The 12,419-nt window shown below is 40.3% G+C and overlaps 1 protein-coding gene across 4 annotated transcripts in view; it reads left to right on the forward strand.

Annotated features, from left to right (window-relative positions):
- RIPOR3 (RIPOR family member 3) overlaps positions 1 to 12,419 on the forward strand; it is a 127,016-nt gene that overhangs the window by 80,205 nt on the left and 34,392 nt on the right. For all 4 annotated transcript variants that reach the window (XM_034413786.3, XM_034413791.3, XM_087889099.1 and 1 more), the window contains 3 exons: positions 1,963 to 2,006; positions 3,658 to 3,783; positions 7,662 to 7,807. In XM_034413786.3, the coding sequence (XP_034269677.2) occupies positions 1,963 to 2,006; positions 3,658 to 3,783; positions 7,662 to 7,807 (316 nt within the window). The remainder of the gene's footprint in view (positions 1 to 1,962; positions 2,007 to 3,657; positions 3,784 to 7,661; positions 7,808 to 12,419) is intronic.

Here is a 12,419-nt window from a genome sequence, read left to right on the forward strand (position 1 = left end):
TAAATCATAGATTCAGAAAGATACACATCTTTGCTCTAACACAATGGTGTCAAACTCAAGACCCGTGAGCCAGAACTGGCCCACAGAGTGCTTAGATCTGGCCCAAGGGGCCATCCTGGAAACAGTGAAGTACTGGCCCATGGTGCTTCTGCCAGTGAAAACGGAGTTTGGGAAGGCCGCGTGCAGCCCTCCCAAGCTCCATTTTCACTGGCAGAGGGTTGCAGGAGGCCGTCACAGCTGAGCTTGTTTTCACTGGCAGAGTGTTCAGGACACCATAGGCACCCCTGACATGAGTGACATCGAGTTGGCCACGCCTACCCCGGCCCCCTAGGTCAAACACAACCCTGATGCGCAGGGGTGGGTTCTACTTACCTTTACTACCGGTTCGCAAAGGGGCCGCATGCATGCAGAAGCTTCCTGATGATGTTGGGTTGTGGGGGGGCGGAGCCTCCTGCTGGTTTTACTACCAGTTCTTGCAAACCGGTCTGAACTGGGGGCAACCCACTACTGCTGATGCGGCCCTCAATGAAATCGAGTTTAACACCCTTGCCCTAACATAAGAAAAGGTGCTGATCATAATGGGGTGCTTCTCAGTTAGACTTTTATTATGGATTTGCCTTGGCTTCATGAGTTACCAATAAGGAGAATGTTTGTAGCTCAGGATTGAAATGAGGAGTCCTTGGTGCTCTCTGAGCTTGGTTGTTTTCTTGCAGATGTTTCATTACCCAAACAAAATAACTTCATCAGTGCAGGGAACAAAAAGACCAAAACACCTCCCCGTCAGCAATCAGCATCCAGCTGAGCATAGATTAACTCCAGAATTAACAACAGACTACCAATTCTTCAACGCTTGCATTTCATTCACCAAAAAATGGAATGCAAACACTTTTAAAAATTTTGGGTTAGCACCTTTTGCAATTTGGCACGAAGTCCTTCCCTGTTTTCCACCACTACACACTGCATATATAGTAGGGACATACTGTACATTTGAAAAGATTTTCTTGATAGCCATCAATTTTAATATTGTCTCACTTATTAGTTTATGCCGAAGCACATCCTTAAGAAGTGGCCTGTGACTGGCAACAGTAATTCATTTATATCTTAAACATACAATTTAGTATGCTTCACAGTTCAAGTTTTCCTTGGTCAATAAAACTCACATCTCAGTTGTCAGTTTCATTGTAAAAAGAGGAATTCATTTTCAGTATTGGCGCCAACTGTAACCAGTGTTCCTTCTAGCTTTGCTTTGGCCAGATCTACTTGTAAAAGTTCAACATTCTTCAGCAACTAAAGGAATGCCTTCTGACCTTGAGATATTCTTAACTGGCATTTAGATTTCTGTAAATTTTTTGAGCCACGTTCAGTGGTGGGATTCAGCCAGTTCGTATTACTTCGGAAGAACCAGTTGTTAACTTTCTGAGCAGTTGGCAAACTGGTTGTTGGAAGAAATCATTAGGGCAGAGAATCGGTTGTTAAATTCCTTGAATCCCACCACTGGCCACGTAGATTACCCTGGAATTCATTCCTGTCTTTGAAACTTATCAGCTGGGTGGATCCTATCCCAGTGCATATGCTCTTGTTGGGATCTTAGGCAGAATCACTGACAGCATTAAGGCATCTTTCCATATCAAAACATTAATTATACAAATGATGCACGCTGGGCCTTCATTTCATGAACCAAAACAGATCTATTGTAATGATGGGCTTGATCATACATTTTTGTACTTTGTATGAAAATGAAGTTGGTATGGGCTACGATCAGGAGGATTCATTTGCTGGAGAGGTGTTGAAAGAGAAGCTTTGGTATTAGCATTATTTGCTGGACCCCAAAAAATTCTTGCGGCATTTAGTTGAAGGGATGATTATGTATTTGGGGATAACCAACAATTTATGTTACTGGTTTCTTTTCTCAGAATCTATGAATTTAGGTTCTTACTTGTTTTCCTTGTGTTTTTTATCCAGGATTGGTGGGTTATGCTCGTCTCTGTCCAGGTGACCAATATGAGGTATGGTATTTAGCAAATCATTGAAAAGAGATACTTGGGTATTATTAGTGAGAGGTCATTTGTTCCCTTGGCATCTCTAGGTAGAAAGAAAAATCTACTGCCTGAAATCCTATATAGTTATAAATAGTCCACGTAGACAAGTTTTTTTCCCCAAATCTCTCCACCCTCCAACTTCCTCCTGCTTCTTTCCCAAATATGTAGGACCAATCAGCTAGCCTATTTTTAAACATGGATCTTGCCCTCTTCAAGAGACATGATAGCAAGGAGCCTGAGTGGCGTAGGAGGCTAATGCCTCCTACTAAGGCAGCATTTAACATCCCGCTGCCTGCAATTACTGCGAGTTCAATTCTCACCAGGCTCAAGGTCGACTCAGCCTTCCATCCTTTCTAAGGTGGGTAAATTGAGGACCCAGTTTGTGGGGGCAATAAGCTGACTTTGTATAAAATATACAAAAGTATGAAGGCTATTGCTTAACGCATTGTAAGCCGCCCTGAGTCTCCGGAGAAGGGCGGCATATAAATCAAATTTAAAAAAAAAATGTTTCAATATCTAAGAGGCTGCCACAAAGAAGAGGGTGTCAACCTATCCTCCAAAGCATCTGAGACTAGGACAAGAAGCAATGGGTGGAAACTAATCAAGGAGAGAAGCAACTTAGAACTAAGGAGAAATTTCCTGACAGTTAATCCAATTAATCAGTGGAACAACCTGCCTCCAAAAGTTGTGAATGCTCCAATACTGGAAGTTTTTAAGAAGATGTTGGATAACCATTTGTCTGAAGTGGTGTAGGGTTTCCTGCCTAAGCAGAGGGTTGGACTAGAAGACCTCCAAGGTCCGTTCCAATTCTGTTATTCTATATAAGACAAACTCTAGACCCATGTTTAGAAATAATTTAGCTGACAAACACAAATATGCAGCACTTGGTTCATTGGGCAACTTAACAGATACAGGTAGCCCTTACCATACAGTCAGGTCCAGAAATATTGGGACATTGACACAATTCTAACATCTTTGGCTCTATACACCACCACAATGGAGTTGGGATGAAACAAACACAATGTGTGTTATCTTCAGACTGTCAGCTTTAATTTGAGGGTATGTACATCCAACTCAGGTGAACAGTGTAGGACTTACAGCAGTTTGTATATGGTTCAGTTGAGATGGGCATATGCGGAACTGATTGGGGTAGATTGTAGGGGTGACACCGAAATATAATTTCATCATATTTTATTTATCTATATATTAAATTATTGTATTTTATTCCAATTTCATTTTAAACTGTATTCTATTCTAATTTCATTTTAAATTGTATTTTATTCCAATTCCATTTTAAATTGTTTTTATCAGATTTTAGTAATAATTTGTGTCTGGAACTCTGCACTTTGATATGGCCCAAGGGATAATCAATAAAGTAAACTAACTAACTTCTCTATCGGCTCTTTCCATTCAAGAGGGAAACTACCATTAGCATGTAATATGGAGTGCACTCTGCCTGTAAATTGGCTGAGGTTCTTTTTTTAATGCATTTTGCTGATCCAACAAGAATAAGGTTCCCATCAATTCCTGCAAACAACAACAACAACAACAACAATAACAACAAGCCCAAATGCATTTATGATAGATGTTCCTGTCTCTTGTTTGTATATCGCTGTAGGTGTTTATACGGCTGGGGCGCCAAAAGTGGAAAATAAAAGGCAAGATTCTGACAGATGACAGTCAAACTTGGGATGAGGAAGAAAAAGTTTTCATACCCAGCCTCCATGAGAATTTTGAAATCAAGGTAAGAATGTGTATGAATGGAAGCTTTCTTTCAGTAGCCAGAAGGGGTATCTGCAGGATATAGTAAAAAAAAAAAAAAAAAAAGGCAAGATAATAGCTATGATGGTATGGTCAAAGCCTCACCATTTTACAATGTAAGATCCACATAAATCATGCAGAGTTTTGATTGTATCGTTGGAGCTGCCATCTTGACTTTTATGACCTTATTCTCTGGTTATCGTAGCTAGTATTGCTAAGTACAGTATTTGGCCAAGGCAAATCCTTTGTAAACATGTTTTTCCATATCCTAAAGAAAAAAATTGTAGGCATGAAAGACAGGACTAGTGTGAACTACCAATTAAACCAGTGGTGAAATCCAAATTTTTTTACTACTGGTTCTGTGGGCATGGCTTGGTGGGCGTGGCAGGGGAAGGATACTGCAAAATCTCCATTTCCAGCCCACTCCAGGGCCAGCCAGAGGTGATATTTGCCGGTTCTCCGAACTGCTCAAAATTTCCACTACCGGTTCTCCAGAACCTGTCAGAACCTGCTGGATTTCACCCCTGAATTAAACTGATTTGTTGCTAATCATGTCTAAGAGACGTGGTGGTGTAGTGGTTAGAATACAGTACTGCAGCTACTTCTGCTGACTGCTGGATGCCAGCAGTTTGGCAGTTCGGGTCTCACCAGGCTCAAGATTGACTCAGCCTTTCATCCTTCCGAGGTCGGTAAAATGAGGACCCAGATTGTTGGGGGCAATATGCTGACTCTTTAAAGCACTTAGAGAGGGCTGTAAAGCACTGTAAAGCGGTATATAAGTCTAAGTGCTATTGTTATGCACAAGAATCTACTCAACTAACCACTGGACTATCTTGGCATTAGATAAAGGCCAAGGAAATCCAAGAGGAATTTGACTTAATCTGTTTGTGGCTATGTAGATACTCTAGGCCAGTGATGCCAAACCTTTTAGACACCGAGTGCCCAAACTGTGCATGTTCGCATGCTCAAATTGAAAGGTGCACGTGTGCGAATGTGTGCAAACATGCACTTGCGCATGCGTGGACATGCGTGCATACACAGCAGAGACCTGAAGACCAGCTGGCCGGTGGGAGGTATTGCATCCCAACACCGGCAGCACGGCAAGAGGCAAGATCTTTTTCTTTTATGAGTTTCTGTTTCATCGTTTGCAGGGAAACAGAAGCTCACGAAAGAAACACTATGGAGATCTGACCTGGGGCTTCGGCGTGCATGCCAGCAGAGAGGGCTCTGCGTGCCACTCTGGCACACGTGCCATAGGTTCACCATCATGGCTCTAGGCTGATTCCACTTTTCACTCTGCCCCAGATTCTGCCATTTCTACACTTTTGCAAAATTCTCTGGAATAATCGTCTGCTTGGAAACTTTTACATTCTGTAAGCAACTGTTGCAACACTGCTTGTTTGCTGGCATCGCTTCTCTTGTGCTGGCAATGTGTTTGTTGGGGGGTAGGCAGAGCTCTGCTGGAAAGAATTCTGGATTCCTCTCCAGCCAAGCTTATGGAAATGTGTTTAAAATGTTCCTTTCTTCTCTACATGATGAGAGGTTAATTGAGATGCACTATGCAAATGTTGTGAGAAAACACGCAGATCCTTCATTGTGCCAATACAGATGAATCATCTCCTCCAAGTTGAAGGGAGAAGTAACAGAACTGGCTTTTCTACTGTTAGGATTCCACATGTAGACACACTATTTTAAACCTCCTTTGGATGAGTCCACATAGCGCCAGCTGATGATTTGCATGTGTGAAATTACTGCCACAAAGAGTTTTCTTGTCATTTCAAAACTTAAGTTTCATTAGAAACAGGTTGCACATCAAAGCGGTAGAAGTCCTTTGAGTTATGTAAATGCATGTATGAAGTTTGTTTATAGTTAATTTTACATGTTGTCTTACAAATTGAGGGGATGAGAACGCTCATCCCCTCAATGTGTAAGACAACATATAATGAGAACGCTTTTATCATCTTGTTTGGATGCTATATTTTCTGTGTTGGAGTGATCTATAGTTCTTGAGATGTTTCTGATATAAACTCATAGTTTATTAACTTGGCGGCCCTTGACCCAACCAGTATCTTTAACAATGAAGAATCAGAATTGTAGTGCAGAAACATATGGAAAGCTACAGAATTCATCCAGTTATACATTTCTATAGAGTGAGTGTATCCAGGGCCGGATTTAGATGAAAAGAGGCCCTAGGCTATTCCACTTATGAGGCCCTTTCACCTATAGTGAAAGTGTAATTTTAATTTTGCTAACAATTTGAATGTAGGCCCCTCTTGATCTTGAGGCCCTAGGCTGAAGCCTAGTTAGCCTATAGGAAAATCCGGCCCTGAGTGTATCAGAAATAAAAAGAAAAATATCAAGTGAAATATTCAAATATTGTAATCTGGTTCACTCATTATACAAAATAGTGTGATTTCTTTGGTTTGCCTTTATTGTGAATTCTAAATAATGAGTTATGGTTTGGTGTGTTGTGTGAACCCAGCCAACTGTACTTAATTCAATAAACCATGATTAAGCTTATGCAATGTATCAGCCAGGTTAGGATGTAAAGTCAAGTTCCAAATCGAGTTGGCCAAATATTTGCTCGTTTGCCAACTACTATGCTATGTTAGCATAATACTGGTAGGAATATGACATATCTATGTTTTCTGAGGTTAAAAAAAAATCTCCATCTGAGAGAACAATAGAGTTTTGTTTTGTTTCCTCATCATGATGTCATTTGAGGGTCAGTGTGAATTAATGTATGTGATTTTAGTGTTGCTTTTTACATGGCTTTTATATATGATATGTGACATTGTATGTAGTATTAATTATGGGGTCCTTGGTGTTCTCTGAGTTTAGTTATTTTCTTGCAGACAAACTAGGTAACATTATCAGTGCTAGTAAGGAATGTGGTTTGCTCATTTTATATTCTAGTGGTTTGCCCTGCCAGTGTTGGTGGAAGTGGTCTTCTTGGTTCCTTGATTGGGCAGCTGCTTACAACCAAGCTCAGGAGTCAACAGTTCAACCCTGAGCTATAAATATTCTCTTCTATCATTAGTGTTAATTAAATCATTTTCCCACTCTACCACCTTCAGATACAGATTTCATATTTTAGAAGCAACACCCGGATCCATTTGATTGTGGTTTATTTTCTGCAAAGGGAGGGAACATGATGGTTAATAGAGACCTTCTCTTAACTTACTCTCCTCCTTGCTCCCCTCCATTTAGGATTCCAACTGCAGTAGTGATGCTGTATTGTTGACCCTATAAAGGAAGTGCTTAGATTTGAATAATGTCTAGTTTTATAAGGCTATACTGGCTCTTTAGCAGTGGTGAAATTCATTTTTTTTTACTACTGGTTCTGTGGGTGTGGCTTGGTGGACGTTGTGTGGCTTGGTGGGCATGGCAGGGGAACGATACTGCAAAATCTCCATTGACATCTTTCAGAAATGGTGTAGGGTCTCCTGCTTGGGCAGGGGATTGGATTAGATAACCTACAAGGTCCCTTCCAACTCTGTTTATCTGTTAACCGACCCCACTCCAGGGGAAGGATACTGCAAAATCTCCATTCCCACCCCACTCCAGGGGAAGGATACTGCAAAATCCACATTCCCACCCCACTTTGGGGCCAGCCAGAAGTCGTATTTGCCGGTTCTCTGAACTACTCAAAATTTCTGCTACCGGTTCTCCAGAACCTGTCAGAACTTGCTGAATTTCACCCCTGCTCTTTAGGTAGTTTAGAAATCCTAGTTAATAATGTCTTCCTTGTAGTTCTTCATCTGAGTATTTTTATTCAACCCTTTTTCCTCTGCCAAATATTTGTCAAGGGGGAAGTATGTGAAAAGCTGTTTGACTGATATTATCATATACTTTTTGCAGGTGACAGAACTGCGAGGACTCAGTACGATCCTGGTTGGCATTGTAACATGTGACAGCATCGACTTCTTTACAACTAGGCCTCAAACCATCATTGTGGATATAACTGAACTCGGTACCATCAAGCTACAATTAGAAGTGCTCTGGAAGTAAGAACGCTAATTTGCATGCTGATTGCTGTGTCACACAAAATGTATTTCATAACAAGCAAAATGGGCGGCAACAAAAATAATGTTACCTGCTTGCGCTTGGTAACCCAACGAAAATTGAGTCCAAAAGTGATGAAATCATCTGCTTCTTAAGAAAAAAAATAATTCTTAAGGAAAAAGTATTTTTAAGGGGAGTAAATAGCTGAGAGAAAGCATCGAATCTCCAGATGGTGTTTGAGGTATAGTGTCCATGCACAACAATTTGCATGTTAAGTTTTTATTCCTACATCCAAGTTGCCCATTGGATAACTCATTCTGGCCATGTGTGTATGCATGTGTACAAAGTAGGTGGCGCAAAATATTTCATCAGAGAACATTTTGTCCCACAAACAGGCCTCACTGACCTGAAGGCAGGGCATTCCAAGTCTTCTGAAAGAAATTTGACCTCAAAATGAGCCATTTGTGACCAGATCATGTCATAGGCACCCCCTGTGGACCATGGGCCAGAATACTTTGAGTGGTCCATTTGGAGGTCCAATCTCTTCTGGAATCACTTGTTCTGGACTTGGAACATTCACTTCAGAACATTTTGCACACCCTTAATATGAAGCACTCTTCCAACTGGCAGCGCAACGAATAGAGAATGGAGGAACCCTTACTTTGACTGTTTTTGTTGCATAGCGAATCTAATACTGTATTGAGAAACAAGTGTTGGATTGTGGTTCATATATATTGGCAATGCTCAGTGCCATTAGACTCCATTGCTTATTACAGACCATATTCTGATTTGGTAATGACAGCCAGTCTCTATAAATGTTTCCTCTGCAAAAATAGATGTTTGGGAGGGAGAATTTGATGCTCCAGCCTTGTGGCTGTTTTCATTATTTTCTTTTTAAAAACTTCCAGTCTTCACTGTTGGTGATAATTCAGCCAGCTACTCTGTCTGTATGGCTCCATTTTAAAACGCACTTTTTGGGAGTGGTTGGATGTTCAGTTTTCTAGTTCTGTACAAATAAATGAAAAAAAAAGGTATCTGAAGATGTGGTAGGGCAGTAAAGAAGAGTTTTTAAGACATCACAGTAGATATTTGGCTAGTGCCCCAAAGGAAAGGAAGGGAAGAACTGTATATATATTTTTCTTGGCTTTTCTGTATTGAAAATGCCAAAACATTAAACATGCATTTAGTCATGGCATCTCTTTAGCCAGGTTTGTCTCTTCAAATATTCCTGACGAAGAATATTAATGGTTGCCATGCTTTAAAACTTTTTTAAATAATTTTTTTCTTCATCATTTATGATCACTTATGAAAAGATGGAGTTGAAACTCTAAAATTGTCCTAGAAATATTGTTGTCACATATGAGGTCACATTTTCTTTCACAGTGGCATATTTTAAAAGTTCCTTTCAGTAAAACCATGGGATTAATCTCATACTCTTTTTAAAAGTTGTTTTAGAAAGAAGCAGTTATTAGACTGTTTTGCAACCTTCCTTTTTTATGTATTTAGTTTTAGAAAGCTCTATTACATCTTCAGAGGTTCTGGGTATGCCTACAGTATATCATTATGGATGATTACAGTAAATCTTTGTGTCTCAGGACCTAGTCAGAGTAGCTCACATTTTAGAATAGAATAGAACAACAGAGTTGGAAGGGACCTTGGAGGTCTTCTAGTCCAACTCCCTGCTTAGGCAGGAAACCCTACACCACCTCACACACTTCAAATCAAATAAAAATCCAGAAAATATTTAGACAAGTGATTAGAGCAGGTTTTTTTTTTAATAGAAAAAGGTGTTTTTTTAAAAAAAAAAACTAATACTTTTGTATTTTCCATTAGTCATTTTGAGCACTCTTTTTTCATTCAAAGATGAAATACAAAGGTGTAAATAAAAAGACAATAGAATTCACCAGTTGTATGTCCTGATACTTTCTAATTTAAGGTAAAATCATATCCCCCTCCATGCAGCCTTCCCAAAAGAGGATTTAGATCAGTGTTTCTTAACCTTGGCAACTTTAAGTTGCGTGGATCTCTCAACTCCCAGAATTCCCCAGCATGCTGGCTGGAGAATTTTGGGAACTGAAGTCCAAATTTTCAAGCTGCCGAAATGGAGAAAAACTGATTAAAGTATCATTAAAATGGAGGCTCAGGTTCCTCTCATGCTATAGTTCAAGTGCAATCTGATATTTTCAGCAATGCATCTCTCTGTTAGCTCCTATCTGACTTAGCTTCAAAATTGATAGAGGCTGTATTTGAAGCATTTATTGCAGACAAGCTTCTTGTCTGTTGGCAGGAGAAATATCCTGTGTGAGAGAATTGTGTGTAGCCAAGAACAGAACAACTTTAATTGTTTCTGATTCCCCCTTTTGGTGCCAGAAGTTTCCACAGTGTCCTTTTGCAGTGAGTCTTGATTCATTTGGCATTTGCCAACCCTTTCCCGCTATTAGCTCTTTTGATTCAGAAGAGTTTTCTGCCCCCTCTCCTAAAGTTCAACTTATTTAGAAGGACAGTTTCCATTCTGATCTTGCACAAGGACATCTGTGGTAACTTTAGCACTTCCTGGCTCAACTTCTTAATGCTGCACATGGAGAATGGGCATATTTAGAAAGTCTCTAAACTGGCCTTTAGACTGAGAATCTCCATAGACAAAAAGCAGGTCATGTTTGAATTTTAAAAAAATGTTTTTAAAGGTTCGGAGTAGGAACATTAAACCTCTCATTTCCACCCCTAGAAAATTCCCAATTTTACTTTTTCATCCTTAAAGGAGTTGCATCAGGGTCAAATTAAGACAACCCCCCTCCCCACCATGCATTTGTGATTTGAGAAACATGATCTTTGGGAACTGTACATATTTGGAAGTACACATTTGCATACATCAATTCTCCATTTAGTGGCTTGTGTCATCTTCACAGGGTCTTTTATCTATTGATGAAGCAGTACAACCCCCTGTCCTCATCAAGCTTGGATTAGACCTTGGATTAGCTTGGATTAGTGGTAGAATTCAATTTTTTTTACTACTGGCTCTGTGGGCGTGGCTTGGTGGGCATGGCTTGGTAGGCGTGGCAGGGAAAGAATACTGCAAAATCTCCATTCCCACTCCATTCCAGGGGAAAGATATTGCAAAATCTCCATTCCCACCCCACTCTGGGGCCAGCCAGAGGTGGTATTTGCTGGTTCTCCGAACTACTCAAAATTTCTGCTACCGGTTCTACAGAATCTGAACCCCCTGCCTCTTTGGCATTGCATGTGAAGGAACATATGCATCTGCCATTTGGAGAAAGTTGCATAGCTGTTGCATTTATATAGTTGTGAAGGTTCTGGCTAGGGGGCGCTCAGGCACCAAAGCACAGAACAGGAAGTTGGATTAACCTATCAGCACACAGGATGTGCACCTCTGTACAATGCTTAATTTGGAGTTGGGAAGTGTGCATGTCAGCCCATCTGCAGCAGAGGTGGGTTTCAGCAGGTTCTGACCAGTTCTGGAGAAGCAGTAACGGAAATTTTGAGTAGTTCGGAGAACTGGTAAATACCAACTCTGACTGGCCCCGCCCCCATCTATTCTCTGCCTCCCGAGTCCCAGCTGATCGGGAGGAAATGGGGATTTTGGAGTAACCTTCCCCTGGAGTGGGGTGGGAATAGAGATTTTACAGTATCTTTCCCCTGCCATGACCAACAAGCCATGCCATGCCACGTCCACTAAGCCACACCCACAGAACCGGTAGTAAAAAATTTTTGAAACCCACCATTGGTCTGCAGCCATTTGCAACCTATGCTTATCCATCAGCCCCTTCTCAGCGTAGGTAGGCTGTGACACCTACGTACAGTTGTGGGCAACTCTAAATCAAGTATTACTCTTGTTTTGGCACAGAGATGATTGGATGACTCTAGAAGGTGCGCTAAGTTGCTAATCAGGACATAATTGTAGATAGCATTCTCTGTTCAGCATTTATCAAATATATTGATGGCCTCTTCAGAATCCCTGGTCATGATGACCAGAATACAAGGGAAAGGCACTCTCAACAGGTCTGGGGAATGCGAACTGGGAAAGGCTGTTCTAAGGTTACCACAAAATACTGATCTGTCAAATTGGGTAAATTATGCGTGTGAAAATACATTTGGATGATATAGTGAATCTATAATAAATAAGATCACCAGTAGGATTTCTGCCATGTAATTTATGGTGGAAAAAATAACACGAAGATTTTTATTTTATCTTTTGTCTTCTGGAAAGAAACATTTTAAGACTGAAATAGCTTTTCTGAGAAATCTTTTTTGCTGAAGTTTTGTTGTGTGAGCTAATACCTCCTAGGAAAATTAAAAGCCATTTCTCTCATATTCAGACTTTGCTCAATCTGTTGATCTTTTGCAGAGTGGATGCATAAAGGGTCTTGAATAATAACGACAATAATAACAACCACAATCCCCAAATGCGTTGGCTTTTCTTGGCAGTTTGCTTGCTTGTTCTTATTCATGCAAATGTTTTTGGTGTAATAAGCAATCTTGTCTTCTCTTTTCATAAATATCTTTTAAGGCTAAAATAACATAATTATAAAACATGTAATGCTTATGTGTGCTTTTATTCATTCAAAGTGAATCGAGGACTCTTCAAAGATTAGATAC

The sequence above is a fragment of the Pantherophis guttatus genome, chromosome 3 (assembly GCF_059756535.1).
Source record: "Pantherophis guttatus breed Tessera chromosome 3, ASM5975653v1, whole genome shotgun sequence".
Lineage (NCBI taxonomy): Eukaryota > Metazoa > Chordata > Lepidosauria > Squamata > Colubridae > Pantherophis > Pantherophis guttatus.